Source organism: Lissotriton vulgaris, chromosome 8 (assembly GCF_964263255.1).
Source record: "Lissotriton vulgaris chromosome 8, aLisVul1.2, whole genome shotgun sequence".
In the NCBI taxonomy this organism is placed as follows: Eukaryota; Metazoa; Chordata; class Amphibia; order Caudata; family Salamandridae; genus Lissotriton; species Lissotriton vulgaris.
The window spans coordinates 1393949039-1393971626 of NC_141696.1; the positions used below are offsets into that span (position 1 = coordinate 1393949039).

A 22588-nucleotide genomic window follows, 5' to 3' on the forward strand; every position below is an offset into this window, starting at 1 on the left:
GAAGCAGTCAGACATTCGAGCCACCTGTTGCCTCTAGAGCCATTCGCACTGCTGTGCAGTGTGACTTGCATCAGTGCATTACTGACTCTTTTGTACGACCTGCACTGGCTCTTTGAAATGATTACCTTGATTCATTTAACAAGCAGATTTCATGATTGAGGAATATGCAGGCAAACAGGTTTCCTGCAGAAGTTCAGGTACTTGGTCAATCCTTTTAACTTTACGATTGATTTGATGCATATTCTCTGACAGTGCTAAAAATTTGTAATCGATAAACATTCGGATTTCTCTGTTGATTTTCTTGATTATTCCCTTTTAGGTCTTTTGGCAGCAGATGTTTTCCTGTCTCATTATCTGTATCAACTACTGCAGCTTGACCTCGAATCACTCTGTAGTCTTTGGAACGAAACATATGGTAGCAGACTGAACTCAGTGATTACCAGCAGAGAATTATCTGAAGTAAAAGAATATTTCGATGAAGAATCACCTGAGCTGAGACGGTGTCTAATATGGTTTTTAGAAGAGTATAAAGAACTATTCCAGTGTCCAGTACTTCATCAAGCTTTGGATACGTATTTTAATATAATTGGTAAGCACGAAGAAAATCAGATAGTTCAGAGGTCTTGAAAACCGTTTGTGTTGACTAATTTTGTGTGCATGATTCTTGACAATTGCTTGAACTATATTTAAAAAGTTCCCCGACTCGGCGTGAATGTGAATACACGTTTGTGCACTTAACCCAAGAATGTCAGTCAAGAGGTTAGATTGAGTATTCCATTTTAGTTTGAAATATTTTTATTAGTTAAGATATAAACAGAACCAAGGACACAATCACATTTTATTATCATACCACCAAATGAGTCCAGATGTCCTGTTCAATAAAGGTAAATATAACCACACAGATGAAGTTTCAACTCAGCTTTCTCCTGCACGGTAGATCTCTTCAACAGCCACTATGGCTCAATAGAGCCCTTTGAGGGAAAGTATTTTTTCAGGCCACACCCAAAACTCCTGAGCATTCGCCCCATTAAAATCAGGTCATCCTGAATTCAGACCTAAACTCTTGGAAGACCCTCACAGAAGGATATTAGGAGAGCATACATTTCCTCCCTTTTATGCTTCACTCTCAATTGTTCAAGGAAGCGCACAGATGCAATGAATCCACTCACCACTGTGTTGCATTTAAACTCGTAATATGGTCTTTTCGTGGATAGCGTATAAAGGTCCTCCTTGTGACCTACATTGAAAGTGGCCCAATAGACATGAAGGAGATTTTGAGAAGTGTTCTTTTAATGCTTGGTTGTCTCTCATTGAGAATTGCCAGTTGGAGTCGTACTTTTTTAGGTCTCGTTGAGCCAGCGCATACGCTGCGAGACATTTTGTATCTGGGTTTTAAAGTGCTGCCACAGGCTTTTGGTGGCCTAGCGCTTGCATTCACGTGCGCAGCCGCCATCTGCCTCCCTTCCAGCACGTTCACTTTCACTTTTTCCTGGTGCTGCGCGCGCATCACTAGCGTTTTTTTTTTTACATTACTACAAGCTTCCCACGTCGCGCGGCCAATGCTTGTTTTAAAAAAAAACTCTCAGCGTGAGGCACTCGCGGTTGTTAAAGCATTGGGCCTTTTTATAATCTGTTTCTTATCTTTGATGCTACATATTTTCTTCCCCAAGTCCTGCTGTTTTCTTTGCAGCAAACATGTCACTATCTTTTGGAGGACTCCGCTGTCCTATAAGAGCAGCACAATACGGTAATTAAATCAGTATCCCTTTATACATTGTGCGATGCATTCTCTGTACCTGGCTGTGGTTTTTGCCACAAAAGAGCACACATTTTAACGCTTCAATGCTTCATCTGGCTTTTCCACAGACCTAACAAAGCCCCGGCCTCCTATCAGGCATTATAGGTGCATCAAAATGACGATAGGGTTTTTAATTAGAGACTTCTTCAGTAATGTTGGGGGCATTAGAGTTGTCCATGATTGTGGCCAGACATTTGGCGCTTATTGCAAAATCATTTCTACTATCCAAATTATCCAGATTATAAAGCTCTTACTGTATTGTAGATATAATGTTCTATAAGCTGTTACCCTTCATGCAAGTCGGCGTTACAGCTAGTTAATTAGTGGGGGGAAACATTTTGCTAGTTTTTCAGTTTGCCTCTGATTGCTAAGTAATTTTGCTTCTGCTACATACATGGCCCTGTAGTTCTTTCTGAGGCTGGGCACAGTTTCAGCGCTTTTCTAGGATTTCTCGTTGTCTGGAGGCTCTTATGTGGTCGTGTTTGGATAGGGGAGGCTCAGTATCTGTTCGAGGCATATGAGCTGCAGATACTACACTTAGCATTAGATCGCCACCTGGTGTTGTGCTCGGATGATTGCATGTTGTTGTCATCTTGGAAGAAGTCTTTGTAGTCACGAGATAGGTGACTCCTCCCTTGGACAATAGTGCCCATGGGCATCTGCTCCATCCTAGATTGTTTTTTCCGCCACTGGATTCGGAGGAAAGTTTTCCGCTCCAGCTACAAATAGACTTTTCAAGCACTTCGAAGCGCAAAAAGTTCCTAAAAACTTACCAAACTACTTTCAATATCGACTAACATCGTTTCGACTCCATCAGCTCGATTCCGGTCGTCGTTGCGGGCCGTTGGGCCTATCCACGCCGTGAGACCTACACCTCATGGAAAGGATGCCCCAGGTGTGGAGCAAAGTTTCCACACAGTGATCACCACTAGGTCTGCAACCTGTGCTTATCACCAGAACACGACGAATCCAGCTGTACAGCCTGCATGTCCTTTCGATCCAAGATAACCATCCGGGATCGGAGGGCCCGTCGACACGACATGCAGAGATCAGCTCCGGAACCGGTGGATATCTTCGACGAGGAGGTTCCGCTCGTTCCCGAAGAAGATTCAGATGATCTCCAGATCGTATCAGAGGCAGACGACTCAGATGACTCCATACCATTGGGTCAGCGCTTGAGTACTACTGCCCCTGCACCACACTCAGCACCCAGATCGAAGGCAAAGGTCAACACTCTGTCTCCGGGGCCCAGTCGCGACCGAAAAACCACTTTGACAGCCCCGCCATCGAGCCCGGCTCCGAAGAAAGTATCTAAGCCTTCCGGTAGCTCGGTACCGAGCAAGCCGCACATGCCGATCCCACAAGCTCCCTCTGCACAAAACTGAAAGAAGTCTCGGCTCCAAAACCGTCGACTTCTAAAGACAAGGGTACACAGCCAGCGTCCGATGCCTCGAAGCCAACAAGACCAGCTTCCACTCCGAAGCCATCGTCTTCGGTACCGAAACCGACAAGGCCTGATACCGATGCGCCCAAGCCCTCGAAACAGCCTACGACACCGAAAATAACACCTTTGTGTCGAAAACTACGCCAAAGGACATTGTAACACCTCATAAGGCTAAAGACAGACAGCAACCTCGTCCAGAACCGAAAAAATCGGCGCCGACAAAGGTTCCACAAGGAGAAGACCTTTTCCAACCAGATCCTCTGCAAAAGATGATCTACATTGACCCAAAGACAGGTCATGTATTCACTACACCTCACAAGAAGGGGAAGGCAGATGCAACATCCACACCTATAGTTCCTGCCAAGAAGAAGGACTCTGCCACATCTCCTATACACCCTTCTTCTCCTATAGTTCCTTCTCCTTCATCACCTGTTCCTCTTAACAATTCATCACAGATATCTCCTTCACATTCTCCTCTTTTATCCTCACACTCCCCTCAGAATGATGATGAGTATAGTTTAGGTAGAGGGATAGAAACAGATGAGCCTTTCCCATACCCTATAGATGATGCAGACTGGGAGTACCCAAATCCACAGGATGTGCCCGATATTCCTGACCCACAGTCATACCCATCAAAACCTTCTCCCCCAGAAGATAAAATTGGTTTCAGTCACCTGTTGAACAGAATTGTCATTTACCATGGGGTCACTATGCATTCTGATGAGGCAGAGGAAGACTTTCTCTTAGACACATTTGAACAATCGCAAGGAATTAGTTACTTACCTGTACACTATAGTTCTCCAGTATTATTTTTCATAGATTCACATGCTTGTATCTTCCCCGTCGTCATGGTGGGAGTCTCACGGTAACAGAATGACCAAAGCAGTAACATAGAGAATAAAACTGCATAGAAAAGCCCATAGGGACTGTAGTATTTGGTAACCGGACCTCCTCATTGTTTGGTCCAAAAGTTAGCCAATCAGCATTGCTGCCCTGCCCACACACTCCCCAGCAGAAGCTTCCTGCCTCAGATTTCCGTCCCCGAGTGAGAGACATGGATAAATACCGAGAAACAGGTTCTGCCTGAGAAACGGGGAGGTGGGCGGGCGCATGTGAATCTATGAAAGATAATACTGGAGAACTATAGTGTACAGGTAAGTAACTAATTCCTTCTCCAGTATTAGATCTTTCATAGATTCACATGCTTGTATCAGAGTAGTAAGTAGTGCTCACAAAACCTGCAGTGTTTCCAGGATAGAACCCAGAAGGAAGTTCTGCAGCAAAACAACGTTAGAACATGATCTAAAATACACAATTCAGATAGGAACAAAAACCAAATTCCCCTTTAAAACATATTGTGTAAGTTCTCGAAAGAAAACATAATAGAACCATCTAAAACAATAGCATATTATTTATATATATATATATATATATATATATACACACATATCAATGCACTGTATAGAATATTAACAGATAATCAAAGTATACATTATTGAAATAGACGTTTCAGAACAGCTTGTCCCACTGCCGTGTCCTCTTTCCACGCAGTGTCCAAACAGTAGTGCTTGGTAAATGAATGCACACTCTTCCACGTCGCCGCTCTGCAGATGTCGGGCAGCGACACTCCTGCGAACAAGGCCATTGATGTCGCCATCTTCCTTGTGGAATGAGCATTCACTTTGGAAAGAAGCGGCTTTCCTGCTTTATCATGACATTTCATGATAGCCGATGATATCCATCTGGCAATACTCAGTCTTGACAGAGAAAGTCCTTTCCTCTGTCCTTCAAATGCGATAAATAATTGTTTGGATTTGCGGAATGTCTTTGTTCGTTCAATATAGAACTTTAAACATCTAGCTATGTCCAAAGAATGCAACGCTCTTTCTGCTTCAGATGAGGGATTGCTGAAGAAAATAGGCAAAATAATAGGTTCGTTGAGGTGGAAAGAAGTAGGGACCTTGGGTATAAATGTAGGATTTGTCCGTAATACAACCCTGTCCTGGTGAAATTGTAGAAAAGGCTCTTCCACTGAAAAGACTTGAATTTCGCTAACCCTCCTCGCCGATGTAAGGGCGAGCAGTAGGGCTGTCTTCCACGAGAGGAACTGTAAGTCTGTCTTGTGTATAGGCTCGAAAGGTGGCCTCATAAGTTGCGCCAAGGCCGTATTGAGGTGCCAGGGCACTGGCGGGCGCCGAATGAGCGGAAAAACTCTAAAGAGCCCTCTAACAAACTCCTTTATTAGCTTGTTAGACCAGAGAGATGGCTCACCTGGCACTCTCCTGAATCGTGATATTGCCGCTAAATGCACCTTCAACGAGGCATGTGACAGACCTGCCTTAGATAACGACAACAGGTAAGGCAGAATACCCTCAGGGGTTACTGTCAACGGGTGTAGATTTTGACTGGCACACCAGTGGCAAAACAAGTCCATTTTGCTGTGTATGTCTTGTTGGTTGACATAGCTCTGGATTGCGATAGAATTTGTTTGCAGTCTTGCGGAATGCTCAAGTCTTGGAATTCCCACTCATGAGGTTCCATGCGGACAATTTTAGCGATGCTAGGTCTGGATGCAGAATCTGCCCGTCGCTCATTGAATTGAGGTTCTGGAATGTCGGGAGTTGCACTTTGTTGCCTTTTGACATCTGTAGCAGTTCTGAAAACCATGCCTGTCTCGGCCAAGCTGGTGCTATCAGAATGACATGACACGGTTCTGACCTCATTTTGCGAAGCACTCGCGGTATTAAGGGAATTGGTGGGAATGCGTAAGCAAACATTCCCGTCCAGTCCATGTGAAATGCATTTCCCTTGGAATCTTGCTGAGGTACCTGGATGCAAACTGGACGCATTTCGAATTGTCTCTGGTTGCGAACAAGTCGAATGTTGGTGTGCCCCATTTTTTAAACACTTTTTGAAGCTGAGTGTCGTGCAGTTCCCACTCGTGCGTCACACTCGCCGTGCGACTCAGGACATCTGCCCGTGTGTTTAGAATGCCCTGTATATGTTGCACCTGAATCGAAATGTCGTGGCTTATCAGCCATTTCCAGATTTTTTGCGCCAGCGCAGACAGTTGTTTGGATCTTGTTCTGCCCTGCTTTAAAAGATAAAACATAGTCGTGGTGCTGTCTGTTTGAATGAGCACCGTCGAGCTCCGGATTCTGGCCTGGAAGGCTTGAAGTCCCAGAAACACCGCTTTGAGTTCCAACATATTTATGTGAAGCTGTGCTTCCCATTCTGAGTATGGTATGGGTAAATGCAATGCCCTCTTAACCTTAAGTGGGCCACCACCGGGGCCATGCATTTGGTAAACACCCTCGGGCCGTTTTGAGGCCAAATGGCAACACCCTGAATTGGAAGTGGCGACTCTCCACAGCGAATCTTAAATACTTTCTGTGCTTCCGATGAATTGGGATATGGAAGTACGCATCCATGAGATCCAATGACGCCATGTAGTCTTTCTCTTTTAACATTAGAAGGATCTCTTGCAATGAGAGCATTCTGAAGGGAATTTTCTTTATGTATTGATTCAGATCCCTCAAATCCAATACCTGTCTCCATTGAGGAGAAGTGGTTGGCGGCGGAGTAGGTGAAGGGGGCGACGGCAAAATGTACTCATTCCACTCCTGTCCCGTAGAATCTTGTACAAGCCCACCTTCCTCAGGCTGATCATCATCATCAGAATCCGTTAAATCATCCCTGATTGTTATCACTGGTGGTGATCTCACAACCTGCTCATGAGAAGTAGATTGGTTATTTGGAGGTTGCGAGGTTGCGATGAAGCCACCGGCGTAGATGACGGAGGCGCATTTGCCTCCGGAAAATGTCGATAATAATAGTTTATCATGAACCTCAAGTCAGAGACAAGAGACACAGGTATGGAGACTGACTCTTCTCGCGCCTCCTCTCGCGACTCGTCCTGTTGCTTGTCATCCTCATTATAATGACATGTTTCCTGGAAAGATTCATATCTTGAAGATTGAGCTCTCTCTTTGAAGGGAAACACTTCTTCCTCGTCTGTGCCCTGGCTCTTTATTTTGAGTTGTGAGGGGCTGTAGGCCGCACCTGACGACTCCTCTCCATCTGAATCCTGTTCCAGTAAAGAAGATGGTGGTAGAGGCGAAATCTGCGTCCAGGACGTGAATTCTGCAGATTTGCTTATAGTCGCCGAACCCCATGAGGACTGAAAAGAGCGATTTAAATGCCTTCGCCGATGAAATTACAGTCTTCGTCAACGGTGTCGTCGACAACATAACCATCGTCGACGGGGTCGTCGTCGACGGGGTCTCCGTCGACGGAGCCGTCGACGTCTTCGTCGTTGAGCCTTTCGTCGTCGGCGTCGTCGACGGTTTCTTCGTCGAAGGGATGGTCATACTCGTCGACGTGGTCGTCGTCGACGCTGCCTTAAATCCTGTCGTCGACTGAGCCGTTGTCGTCGAAACAGTCGTCGTCGACGGTGAAGTCGTCGACGGGGCTGAAGACTTCACCACAGATTTTGCAACAGAAACCAGGGAACTGGTCGACGGAGCAGATCCTGCCCCCTTCTGACCTGACGGCTTCTTGAGGGGAGTAAGAGGGAGAGATGACGCTACTTTCTCCCTTGATTTAACCTTTTTAGGCTCCACCCTTTCCTCAGAATGTGAGGCCTTCCTCTTTTTAGGTGTTAGGTTAGAAGATTCCTCCCCAGAATCTGAGTCTGATGCGGCCTTCTTCTTTTGAAGCCACAACAGCAAACAAGCCTCTCTGTCCCTCAATGTTTTAGCCGAGAAGGTTCTACAATATTTACAATCCTTGGCCACATGCTTAGAATGAAGACAAAATAGGCAGTCCTTGTGAGGATCTTCAGAGAAAAGCCTGGCCTTTCCACAGGATCTGCAAGGCCTGAAAAGCCTCTTTTTAGAGCTTTCAGCCATTATGAAAGAAAATAGGTACACACAATACCTTAATCCAGATGAAAAGACAGTAGAAAATAAAAGGTCAATAGTTCAACAGGGAGAATCCTTTCTCACACAAAGGCGGTTGGAAATCTGAGGCAGGAAGCTTCTGCTGGGGAGTGTGAAGGCAGGGCAGCAATGCTGATCGGCTAACTTTTGGACCAAATAATGAGGAGGTCTGGTTACCAAATACTACAGTCCCTATGGGCTTTTCTATGCAGTTTTATTCTCTATGATACTGCTTTGGTCATTCTGTTACCGTGAGACCCACCATGACGACGGGGAAGATACAAGCATGTGAATCTATGAAAGATGTAATACTGGAGAAAGGTCTGTTCAAATTCTTCCCATGAATAAAGGGGGCATCAAACATGCTCCTGAGATATTTAAGGACCCTGTATGTACTAGGATCCTAAACGCTAGAATGGAGAAAAAATATAGGCCTGCACCTGCAGATCCAGCCTTCATTAAAGGACAACTACCATTAGATTCACTAGTTGTGTCAAATGCTAGGAAAAGGGCAAACTCACAGACTTCAGGTGAGGCACTCCCACCTGACAAAGAATCCAATGTAATAGATGCTTCAGGCAAAAGAATAGCTGCGCAAGCTACCAACATATGGCATATAGCTAACACGTAAGTCCTCCTTTCACGATATGATAGGGCTCATTCTGATCAGTTAGAGAAACTACTACAACATCTACCTGACCAATATAGGGCACACGCAAACAACCTTATACAATAAGGCAAGCTAATTTCTAATGCCTCAATCAAGTGTTCACTAGATGTAGCAGACACCGCATCAAGAGCTGTAAATACTAGTGTAGTACTTAGGAGACATGCGCGGCTACGCATTTCAGGTTTTAAACAGGAAGTGCAAACTACCATTTTAAATCGACCATTTAAACAAAACCAATTGTTTGGACCAGAAGTAGACACAGCACTTGAAAAGATGAAGGATACAGACACTGCCAAATCTATGGGAGCTTTACAGTCCACACAAGCTAAAAGTTCCTTTTGTCGCTCCTTCTACAGAGGAGGCTCCAAACAAACTGGTGCAGACAATACTACATCCTTCAAATCTAACACACAAACCTCCTCTTACAAGGGATATTTTAGAGGAGGATATAGAGGGAATAACAACAAGGGAAGAGGTTGGGGTAACATCAATAATCGAACCTCTAACACCACAAAACAGTGACTTCCCTCTGCTCCCCCAACAGCATTCCACTCCTGTGGGAGGCAGATTAACACAATTCCTGCCTGTCTGGAACTCTATCACAACAGACAAGTGGGTAAGACAGATTATCCAGTATGGCTACTGCCTAGAACTGACAGCAAACCCTCCACACATACCACCCAGGCAGCGTCCAATGTCTACAGAACATCTTACTCTGCTCAAACAAGAAGTTCTGTCACTTCTACAAAAGGACACTATACAAATAGTTCCTTTACAAGAACATGTAACAGGGGTTTACTCACTGTACTTTCTAATTCCCAAAAAGGACGGGACACTAAGACCAATTCTCGACCTCAGACCCCTCAATCATTACATACAATCAGATCATTTTCATATGATCACTTTACAAGTGCTCCCACTGCTGCAACAAGGCGATTTCCTTACAACACTAGACCTAAAGGACGCCTACTTCCACATTCCTATACCTCCTGCTCCCAGAAAGTACTTAAGATTTGTGCTGGAAGTACAACATTATCAGTTCAAGGTCCTTCCATTCGGAGTGACAACGGCACCACGAGTATTCACAAAGTGCCTAGCAGTAGTAGCAGCACATCTCAGGAGACAACAAATACATGTCTTCCCTTATCTAGACGATTGGCTCAAGTCATTCAGTCAGTGTGTCCAACACACACATCAGACAATTCAAACATTGCACGACTTAGGGCTCACAATCAACTACACCAAGTCGCACCTGCAATCCTCTCATATACATCAGTATTTAGGAGCTACAATAAACCCCTTTACAGCTCTAGCGTATCCCAGTGCAGCAAGGATACAGAGCATTCAAGCCTTAGTCACAGCATTTCAACACAATCTCTGCAATTCAGAGTGTTCATGAGGCTAATAGGCATGATGGCATCTTGCATCTTTATAGTACCATATGCAAGACTGCAAATGCGTCCGTTACACGAATGTCGAGCACAACAGTGGAACCAGGCTCAAGGTCAACAAACAGACCTGGTGTTGGTAGACAGCCAAACACATCGCTCTCTGCAGTGGTGGAACACCAAAAACTTGACAAAGGGGCGGCCGTTCCTCGAACCTGTTCCAAAACTAGTGCTCAAAGCAGACGCATCTCTCACAGGATGGGGAGCCCATCTCCTACATCATACAACTCAAGGACAATGGAACAGTCAACAAAAAGTCTTCCATATCAACCATCTAGAGTTGCTAGCAATATTCTTAGCACTCAAAACATTCCAATTACAAGTACAAAACAAAGCTGTCTTAATCCGGACGAACAACATGACAGCCATGTATTATATACAAAAACAGGGGGGGACACTACAACTGTCTCAGCTCGCACAGAACATTTAGAGATAGGCCATTCCACAAAACATATATCTGATGGCAGAGCACCTTCCAGGAGTTCACAATCAGATAGCAGATCTGTTGAGTGGGCAGACACAACAAATTCACGAATGGGAACTACATCCGCAAGTTATTCAACCATTCTTCCACAAGTGGGGTCATCCAGACATAGATCTGTTCGCCACACACAAAAACGCTAAATACCCAACCTTTGCCGCCAGGTTTCCACACCCGCTGTCCAAGGGCAATGCGATACGGATGAACTGGTCATTCAGATTTGTGTACTCTTTTCCGCCACTACCACTAATACCATAAGTAGTTCGCAAGCTCAGACAACAGTCTCTCAAATTAATCCTGGTAGCTCCACCATGGGCACGCCAACCGTGGTTCACCACACTGCTAGAACTCTCTCTAGTTCCACACCAAAAGGTACGACTGACTCCATCTCTGCTAACGCAGAACCATGGAGACATCAGACATCCAGACCCAAATCAACTGAATTTGGCGATCTGGCTCCCGAGGTCTTAGAGTTTGGTTATCTTAACCTACCACCAGACTGTATGAATATCATTAAAGAGGCCAGGAGACCTACTACCAGAGCTTGTTATGCTGCTAAATGGAAGAGATTTGCCATTTATTGCAACAATAACCAAATTGATCCCCTGGATGCTTCCATACAGAATATCATTTGCTACCTTTCACATTTACAAAGGTGTAACTTTGCACATTCATCCATATGCCTGCCCCTTGCAGCAATTGCTGCATATTTACAAAACAGACAACATCTGTCTCTTTTCAGAGTTTCTGCAATTAAAGCATTTATGGAAGGATTAAAAAGAATCATCCCACCTACGATGCCACCTTCTCCAGTGTGGAACCTAAACGTTATTCTTACAAGACTCATAGGACCCCCTTTTGAGCCTTTACATAAATGTGAACTGCAATTCCTCACATGGAAAACAGCTTTCCTTATTGCTTTTACCTCTCTTAGAAGAGTAAGTGAGATACAAGCTTTCACAATACAAGAACCATTTTTACAATTACATCGTAACAAAGTAGTTTTAAGAACTAATCCAAAATTCCTTCCAAAAGTCACTACTCCTTTTCAATTAAACCAATCTGTAGAGTTACCGGAGTTTTTTTTAAACCCAGACACTGTAGCAGAAAGGGGTCTACACACATTAGATGTTAAAAGAGCTCTCCTCTACCATATAGATAGAACTAAGTCTTTTCGAAAAACAAAACAACTGTGTCTTTCTCTCCACCTCATAAAGGTAACCCATCTATAAAGGTGGAATTGCAAGGTGGATTGTAAAATACATACAAATATGCTATCAAAAAGCAAAACGTACATTAACAGTTCCTCCTAGAGCGCACTCCACACGCAAACTGGGAGTCTATGGCTTTCTTAGAAAACATCCCCATAGAGGACACGTGTGAGAAGTTGGCCTGATATGTGAGGTCCACTATTCTAGTGGGCACCCTGTATCGGTCCAAACAACCCTTATGATGATGGTTGTAAAGTCAACCTTATATACACTTTATCCTAGTGGTAGCATCGACAAAGCAGTCTTAGGCTAATACTTCAGAGAGCATGTGAAGCCAATTGTTTTACCAATAATAACCCCTTGAATACCAAATGAAAGGACATATATATGTTTTTATTACTAACACAACCCGTCTGCACTCTTTAGGAGGTCAGAGTTCGAGATACAGCACAAGTGACTCAATGAGCATACAATAAGCTGCACAAATACAATTCTGCCCTAGGGGCCTCACGAACCATATACTAAGTAAGTGGTATAAGAACAACTTCAGGACCGGCGAATAGGCCTAGGGAATCGCTGGGACTACACTGAACAACCACAGGTTAGGAAGTAGGAGTCTCACAGGATGCGTGTGAAGGGTCTACACACGCACGCGGGTTCTCATAGACTTATAATGGGAACATAAAGTTAACAAAGTAGTTGATTTCGGACACTTCCGGATGGACTACGGGAAAACCCAGTTAAAGTAGGACACTTGGATAGTTATTACCCACGGGAGCACCGGACTACTCATGTTACCTCACCCAGGGAAGCCGGGTGCATAGGTATTCTTTCTTGTCGGGTTTCGTTGTCGAATCCTATGGAGAACTGCTCAAAGATGCTGCAGGCGACCAGGAGGAAGATGTCCGGGTGGATCCAAGGGTGGATCGAAGCAGTGAAGAACCTGAAAGCAGAGGGGACAGAGTCTGGGTCACTAGCCAGTGACCAGGAAGGAACCAGGCGATGTCGAGCTGCAAACAGGTGAAGAACTGAAGCTTGTCTCTGCAGCCACTTGGACCAGGAGACGTCGACGACGACCAGGAGCTGGATGTGGACTGTCCCCAAAAGGATCTCGCTGTTGGCGGTTTCTGCTTCCGGATTGGAGTCAACAAGCCTTGGCAAAGGCAACCCACGCAGGAAGGGAAGATCGGCTTATGTTCAGACCAGAAGGTCTGGTGAGCTTCCCCTTTACAGGACAGCAGGAGCAAGCCCAGAGCAACCAGGCAAGCGGTGTTGTTTCGTAACGATGTCTTCAGAAGGGCTACTAGCCAGCAGGCTAGCAACCGCGAAGACGCGTCGAGAAGAAATGCAAGAGCAGGCCCCACGAGGCACTCGTGGAGTGTGGAGGACTGAGCTTCGGTGCACTTACGGCTCGGGTTGGGGCTTCTCAAGTCCCAATGCACAACTTCGAGGACGCCTCAGAAGCTGCACAGTTAGCAAAAAGCAGTTACTGCAGATATTCCGGTCCCACGTCTCTCGTGTCCGCCACGTCTCTCAGCTTTGATGTGGGTCGGGTCAGAGAAGTCTGGAAGTCCAGAGGCTGCGTCGCTAAGTCTTCGGGCTCCGGTGGGAGCGTCGACAAAGCAAACCGGCAAGTCACTGATGGTGCCTGTTTGCACAGGGTGGTCACTCCTTGACCACAAGGGAGATTCTTCAGTCTTCTAGTTACAGTAGAATGTCGAAGGTCCAGAGTTTCGTTTCAGAGTTTCAGTTAAGGATAATCTAAAGTCTCTAGACTCAGCTCCTAGCTTTATACCAATCTAAAAGGGCTGGATTACCTGCTAGGTCCCTCCTATGGGTGGAACCTGGGAAGCGGTTGGTTGCACCACTTTCCCTTTGTCCAGTTTCGCGCTAGAGCTGGGGCTGGAGTGACCCAGCAACTGGTTTGAACCGAGCTATGCATGGAGCAGCCTGGCAGAAGGCAGAAAATCTATTGTCCAGGCCTCCCTCGCTGGAAGGGCTCCCAGCTGCAGGAGGTCAGACTTGTGTCTGTGGCACCAGCATCCATTTTGTGATGCTGAAGCTCTGTTTAACTTTAACCGGGTAAATCTACAACTACATGTCTTCTCCCTCTAGAAGGGTAGAATGCTACCCCCGTCGCCAGAACTGGCGAGGGGGTTGTATTCCAAAGCGTATGACACCTTACACGACATATTATGATAAGGCAAAACCAAAGTTAGCATTAACCGCAAGGATTATAATGCTCTTAACAGTATATGGTATGGCTATATCATAGAACAGCTATAAGGACATGGTTCCGAAAGCTGCAGACAGGCTCAGCTCATGCTAGAGCACCATCTCACATAAAACCAAGCACTATGCCTTCAGGATTGTCAAGGTGTGCCATAGGAGTGACTTATAGGTATATATATGTGTGTATATATATGTGTCTATATGTAATGGTAGGTATAGGGATACTATACCTAAGCAAGGGGTGATTACACGGCCTTGCCCCAGCTGAGTGATCAGCCAGTTGTGTCAATGTGGATGGCCAGCCTCGGGTGGCATAATACATGCTGCAGCCCCTGGTAGGCCTTGGATGCACCTATACCCTGGGTACCTATGGTACACTATACAGGGGCTCACAAAGGTGACCCAATACCCGATTAGGTATGTACCTAAAGTACATGGTATGCATTTAGAGAGAGACCAGCTGAGCTGTGGGTCCGATTAGCAGGCCCACAGCCACACTAAAGTCGACAAACCAGTATATCAGAGCAAAAAGTGGGGGTGACCATAGGAAGCAGACCCTACTCTCCTACAATATGCAAGGCAGCAACATGGTCATGAGTTTAGACCTTGCTATATCTAAAATCACAACTGTAATATGCTTCCTAGTTCTAGGATTATTGGAAGTTCTTCCTTATTTAGAACTTATTAGCTGTGTCTGTGAGAGTTGCACAACATAATAACCAATTTTCCACACTCTGTTCGAACCTGGTTTACTCATCCCACGCCTGCGTTGAGCTCCCTGAAATTGTTGATTGCTTCCTGCTACATCGAGGCTCCTGGACCTACCCATCGCTTGACCCAGAAAACCCTTTACAAAGCTTTACTGGTCACCTTTCTGGTTGCTTATTGCTATATTTGAGTGTTAAACTGGAACAAATAGGGTTAACAAGTGTAACAAGTATTGCTATAGCCAATAGGTCTCGCCTTTGGGACTTTATAAGTGTTTAGCCATGCAACAGTTGATGTTGCACCAAGGATATTGTGCTGCATAACTAAATACTTATAACGTCCCAAAAGTGAGACCTGTTGGCTATGCCAATGATTGTCTAACTATAATATTAACCTTTCCTCTATCACCTTTACATTGTACTCTGTACCCTGTTATTTCTTTCTTTCTACTTTTCGTGTTCCTATGCTGGTTCACTGTAAGCAACACTCCTAGTTCCTGTATCATCTAATGTGGGTAAGAGCCACCTGCTTAGACCCATCAAATTCTTACAATGTACCTTGAAGAGTCAAAGATCCTCGACAGATGCAATTCTTCCATGTGGGGGGACTTAGTAACTTGATTCTGTCACTAGATAAAGTTTGATTCATTCGAGACTATGGCAAAAAGGTGACTGTGATCTTTTTAGATCTTTCCACCATATTCAACACTGTTGACCATTGCCTTTTGGAGATTGGGATTAAGAGCAAGGTATTAAAATGGTTTGAGTCACTTCTAATAGAGCGCAATCAGATTCTGACAAGGCTGTTACTTGGTGTGAAGCTCTGCTCGGTCATAGTAATCATCTAGTGAGCCTCCCCCTCTTGCATCTTAAGATATGACTGGTATGCTGTTTTCATCTAGTCAATGATTTGTTTATGGGTGTCTTGTCTACAGACAAAATGGTCAGATATAACACTGTTTGAATAAAACAGGGTTGTAGGAGGTGCATTGACATGTAAAATGAAGGAAACGTTAATGATAAACACAGGAAAAAGCACAATAGTGGGACCATGAAAAAATGAATGAGAGTGCAAGTTAAAAAATAAATAAAAAGGATGAGAGAACATATATGAGTACATAGAGTAATGAAAGAACAGGAAGACCAAGGAAGGCAACATGACCGCAAAGAATGAAGGAAAGGCGAAAGATCGGATTGAAAAGGGGAAGAACGGGTTAAGGAATGTATGGATAGAAGGATAAAGGGATGAATATGTGGAAAGTTGAAAGGGCTGTGTGTAGAGTGAAAGGATTAAGAAGGGATGGATGGAGTGAAGAATGACGGATGGGAAAGACGAAAAGGGATAGAGGTGAGTGCAAAGATGGATAGATGTGGACATGGAAATATTGATGGGTGAAAGGATAGATGTATATATAAATGGGTAAAAGGGTGGCTGCGTGTTTGTGTTGGTGCATGGACAAAAAGATGAAAGGATGGATAGCAGGAGATTAAAAGGGTGAAAGGAAATCTTCTAAGGAGGGTTTGCAAGCTCAGTGTGATTAGAGTATTTGTTTATGTAAGAGGTGTTTTAATTTTCTTGCTATTTTTTTGCTCATTTCAATACATTGCTGGACAAATAGGTTCCAAATCTCTGTTTAACCAACTGCTCCCTTCGTCCCTCATGCATGGTTGTGCTTCCCAAACCATACTGAAAATCAAATCTTTGGAAGTGCTGATTAACCAAGAGGCTACAGTTTAATTCAGCTATCATCACTTGCTTCTGATAGATGCCTCTTCTTGCATTCCTATGACTGGCCTGGGCATTTTTGTTCACCAGTAATGACTCCTGCGGCACCAGACGGTGCCACGCAGCACCATCAGTGACTCCATTTTCAGCCATGTCATCACCTGGATAGATTAGGTGTCATTTAGCACCCTAACATCAGTTCCTTTTTTCTGCGTCCCTTATTGATGTACCCCAGAGCACTCGACAACAAATTCTTCAGATTGCATCAGTGGTGAGGAAAAATGTCTCTTCAAAGGGCTATGGACTCGCATCTTGCAGACAGTCCATCATGAGTCTGTCCCTCTCAGACCCTGATAACAACTGTGTGTGATGCCTGGGGTTGGCCTGCAACTGTGGAGAGAGTTTCCCCATAGATGTTCCACGTATCCACCGCACAATGACGCTTCGCCACAACATGGGCTTTAACATCAAATTCCAAAAGCCTCGCCACACTTGCACACAGAGGCTAACATTTTTGGAGAGGTGCTCAACGCTACCCTTCTAAAGGTCCTCCCTCCTTATCAGAGAATGGCGATAGTTTGGGCAGCGGTTCTGATGTGCCTAAGTCAATTCCAGACCCAGTCCTGCGGGAATGGCATTAGCTCAGCTGATGCAACCTGTTTGCCTCCACACCAGATGGCAGGTTTATGCCCTCCAGTGGTGCTTGATGAGACCGTAGACTGTCATCCGGTATATCAGCAAACACAGTGGTGTTGGATAATGAACCCTATATTAGCAGGGTAGGGTATTTGTCTGTAAACGTGGGCGGAGCAATGAGGCTTTTCCCAGTCATATCCCATCTGACTGACACCCTCAAGCTCAGTGCAGAAGCCCTTAGTCTCTCAATGGAGGACCACACGTGGGAGATGCACCCAAAGATGGCAGAGGCAAATGTCTCCACACTGGGGTTTTCGATTTGTGTGTCTCTTTGCTGCGGACCGAAATAAGAAGTGCCATATTCTTTGTTCCAAGCATTTCTCTTGGGGATGCCTTCAGCTCCAGCTGGGTTAAAGGCCTGCTGTAAGTGTTCCCACCAATCCACTTTACTGCTTCAAGGGTGCAAAAATTGGGCACAGCTGATTCTGATTGGTCATGCTGAATGAAGGGCGGTCTTGTGTGCCAATCTGTTGACACTCCGTATTCTACTGGCCCTTCTTCTCCAGTACAAAGTTTAGATGGTTTGGTCCTCCACCCCAATCCCGGACCATGCGCCTGCATACCTGGAGATTAGACACTCCTAGCTAGAGCACTTTTGCCTTGATGATGAAGTTGCAGATGTCTTCTTCGCAGCCAGGAGCTTGTCTAAAGATCCTTAGCGGTAGGTTGTTGGAACAAGTTTGTGCACTAGTGTGAGTCGGAAGGAAGTAATCCTTTAACATCTTGCCTTTCTTACATCTTGAGGTTTGCATTGTCCTGTGCACAACAGATTAGGACAGTAACCTACAGTCCAAGGCAGTAGATTCCAAACTTCTTAGAACCATGACCAACTTTTAAGAATGAAAACGTTTATGACTCACCTACCTTTAATGGATATAAAGAGGAGCGATTTTTAAATGTGACTAAAACTTCGTGTGGTTGTGTATTGTCATTCACAGACAGCATATTGCATTGAAATGCCCACTAACTTTGCACATACATACGGTTTTACTAATAGAACTTCATAGAACACAAACGATAATGTGTGGAGATCGGGGTTTCTGTGAAACGCTCCGAACACAGTCACCTACTGGTAGTGCCACGCACCAGGACGGTGACATGGGGCGATAGAAGCTTTACCAACGCTGCAGCCAAAATCTGGAACATGCTCCCAAAGGAAATAACTGTCACCATCGTTATTTCAATTTAGAAAATTGGTAAAAACCTGGTTATTCGATCAATAATCCGCTCAGTAACAATACGTTTGAAGGCAGATACCACCTTATTCTGGGATTTTCAGCAAAATTATAGCGCCAAGACACCCATGGGTATACGCCGCGCTTTATAAATTTTTTAAATAAATAAATAAATATTTACCATTTGTGCATCACCAAGTAAAACGTCTTGATCCTATTAAAATCTGTTTCCAGCACTCTTCAGATTCACACAAAAATTTGCTTAATTTTTGCTTTCTTAACTGCTAATTCCATACAGTTTATTTACAGGTATTTACATTTTGTTTGTTGCAAAAAAACATCATCCCAGATTCTTTCCTTTCACATTCACTGTACTCCAGCAAGATTGCCACATAATTCATTTTTAAAACTCTTCTCACTTTGCAGTCCGAGAAGGAAAAAGTAAACACTAATCCTTAAACAATTTATCAGAAGACATAGTCTGACATTTGACCTGTCTTTGAAGCACTTGCAAATGTGACACTTTAAACACAGAATTTAAAGGCCTCTTTATTTATTGCTACGGCTTTTCCCTCCCAACAAAATTCAGCTTGCGATCCACCAGTGAGGCGCAACCCACAGTTTAGAAAACCCTGTTCTAAGGGCACATGGCAGCTCTGTCTGCGTTTTTGGCTTCCTGCCTAATCTTCCCTGTTTAAATCATGATTGGTGTCATTTTATGAAGTTTTAACTTATTGGTTCTTTCGATCCTGGTTACTGTTAAGCACTGGGATTTGGCATCTCCATTCGAGCTGATGCACAGTTGCCAGATTGAACAGTTCTGTTCGTGGCAATTATTTCTTCTAAACACTGAAACTACATCTTTTGAATATCCCTAGATGCCAGACTCTATAGAGAATTTTTCCCATGAGTTGGTAATTTGCATTTTACAGCTCCTTGCTGGCTCCGTATCACCCCAGAAATGAAAAGGCGGAGCTGCATATAGGTACCACCACGGTGCATTGATGTCAGTTCTGTTTTTTTCATGCTTTATGATTAGAATCCGGTGCTCCATTCCCAACTTTGTCAGACCCCCAAGAGGTTTCTTTGGTGCCTGGTCTCCGATCACGACTCCAGTCATGTGACCAATGCACCCTAATGCACCCAATTCTCTTTTTGGCTATGACTCAGATCCTGTACCAGAACATGGAACACCCCAAAATACCTATGATAGTGGGGTGAAGGATGGCTTTCTTCCTTCTCATTATAGTGATAATGCCTTACAGCTTAACTTATAAAATACCAGTTTGCTTTACACCACCTCTGAAACAGCTTGGCTTGCAACATTGGCCACCAACAGTGGAAAGTGCCTTATTTGCATTGCAGGTTTGGATGGAGGCTGAGGTACTAGAATTCTGATACCGCCATTCTACATTTTCCTATCTGACATTGGAGTCAGTTACCTGCCAGCAGTTGCACCGCGAGGGAAACGCCACCCGGCACCTCGCTAACGCCGTGAGGGAAACGGCCAACGGTGTCTCCTTCCAGGGACCGGACCACATTTCCCAGAAGGCCAAGCCCAGGCGCCCGCTATCAGCGTCATCAGGCGGCGCCAGGGCTTCTCAAAAGACCAGCCGGTGCCCCGCAGCGCGGGACGCGCTTTCTGATACCGCCATTCTACATTTTCCTATCTGACATTGGAGTCAGTTACCTGCCAGCAGTTGCACCGCGAGGGAAACGCCACCCGGCACCTCGCTAACGCCGTGAGGGAAACGGCCAACGGTGTCTCCTTCCAGGGACCGGACCACATTTCCCAGAAGGCCAAGCCCAGGCGCCCGCTATCAGCGTCATCAGGCGGCGCCAGGGCTTCTCAAAAGACCAGCCGGTGCCCCGCAGCGCGGGACGCGCGCGGGCGTTCGCCGGGCCAAGGGCGGGCCCGTTTCAGCCCGTTACAGACTGTGCAGGACTGGACTGGGCCACGGTATTGTCATTTCCATTTACAGTTATATATCACTTACTCTAGTGTTACACTGCTGTATATTCCCACTATATTAGCCTGAAGCTTTGTAGCACTCGAACCCTTTTAACAATGAATAAACGGACTAGAAGTAAAAAGACCTCTAGCCTAACTGACATCACCGGTCCACTAGACCTATTCATCACTAAGACGCATGAGGTCATCGATAATAGTATACAGATATTACAACGTAGGGTATCCCATGAGTTGGAGGTTGCAAGAAGGTCGTCCATGGGGCCTCTGGCATCTGCTCAAACTCCTCTAAAGGGTCCAACTGCCCCCCTGCTCAAGCAGGTAGAGAATACGAATGTAGTAATTCATACTGTCCCAAATAGCGTTGATTTATCCGCTACCCAACTCTCCCTGGGGTCCAATTCCTGTGAGGATTTGGAAATTACACCAGACCTACAATTCTCCCAAGACGAACAGGACAGCGCAGATATTGTAGATCTCGACCCCACGGGCAATCGGGAGGGTGCCATAGCAAAGAGGTCAAACACAAACACGGTCAAAGCCCCACATGAGATAGCATCAGCTGTGCAAAACACAAAGATCTCTCTTAAACCTACCACTGATATCATTCTATCAGGGCAACTAACCTCCATTAACAACGGCGCTGATTGCACAGTGACAACTCATGACCCCTACCCAAGAGAGCTGTTAGGGACACAAACATCGGGTGTCGACATCCAGAAACCATGCTCTGCATGCATAACACTACACGACTTTATCACAAATAGCATGGGGCGATTGCTAAAACATCACTTGCAACCCCTAGAGAAGAGCATCATGACTATAGAGAAACAACTCGCCAAATTAAATGCCCCAGCATTTAAGCAAAACACACTGGGTACACTTGCTAAGGGCCCTGGGACTGTAAATAACACAAACACCCAGGTTCAACGTCCAACTCCACCAGCCATTCAGCCCAAGCCTCATCCGCCCAAAAAAGCTGTTAACCCAGAAACCCAAAAAATTGACAGGCAAAACACACAAACTACCTCAAACCCCGTTACAACAGAAGGGTCGGTAAAACGGAAAGGCCCTACTGAGAACCCGCAAAAAACTCCAGCTCCTGCGGAGTCCATCAGCCAAATAGCAAAACAAAAGGATACCCTACCACCATCCCAAAAAACCCAACCACCTCAACCACAAGCTAATGAGAGGAAGGCCCCAAGGTATAGACGTCCGATACATCTCCCGCCTGAGGCGACCCCGTATACTGTTATACTTACAGGGGTTACAGAGCTGGCTGATGGTACGGATGAACCCCCCTGGTCCCTGCGAAACAAGGTACTACAGTGGCTAAGCCAAAACAGACCTCTTCACCCTTACAATCATGGCAGAATTGTATCCATGAGGAGAGTGTTCTGGATTGGTGAAACCAAAAAAACTCTAAAGGGCGATTGTATCGTACTAAACTGTGAGGACCCTGACACAGCCGATTATATCTCCTCATGGCCAGCTCTGGAAAAAAGGGGGGGCGTTGATGTACAACGTCTTTCCTTTTTTTACCCCCCTTTAAACATCCCTGATTATGGTGATCCAAACAGTTGGGAGGAAGCACAGGATTGGACTTGGACACAGGTGGGGCATTATAATGGAAATAGAAACAGGAACAGGAACAGCAAAAACCACTGGAATGGAGGGTGGGACAATCATCCCTGGCCAATGAGAAGAGAGAACGTATACCCTGATTACTGGAGGGGGGTCCCTATGAGGAATAGGTATGATTGCTTGGACATGGTCGATTGACCAACAATGATAACAAACCCTAAAACTACAAGTCTAGGCACTCCTGTAGAAACCCCAAACAGTGAAGACCAGCTTGTCACTGTTAAAGGACCATCAGAGGGGCACATGCCTGATCCTCTTCTATGGAATACACCTCTTACCCCCACAACCCCACAGATCTGTATCCAAACATACAGGGAGCAAGGATTAAACTTAGAGGGAATAGAGAGCCCCACTCCTCAGGTAGTGGCTACAGAACCCAGCCGACACAAATCAAATTTGAAAATTACCTCCTGGAACATTGCAGGGCTGAGTAATAAAGCAAGAGCC

The 22588-nt window shown here is 45.2% G+C and overlaps 1 protein-coding gene across 2 annotated transcripts in view; it reads left to right on the plus strand.

Annotated features, from left to right (window-relative positions):
- LOC147698808 (E3 ubiquitin-protein ligase TTC3-like) overlaps nt 1–22588 on the plus strand; it is a 1930429-nt gene that overhangs the window by 932773 nt on the left and 975068 nt on the right. For both annotated transcript variants that reach the window (XR_015299370.1, XM_086935404.1), the window contains exon 28: nt 320–589. Coding sequence is in view for 1 of the 2 variants with exons in the window: in XM_086935404.1 (XP_086791530.1) it covers nt 320–589 (270 nt within the window). In the remaining variant the exon portion in view is untranslated. The remainder of the gene's footprint in view (nt 1–319; nt 590–22588) is intronic.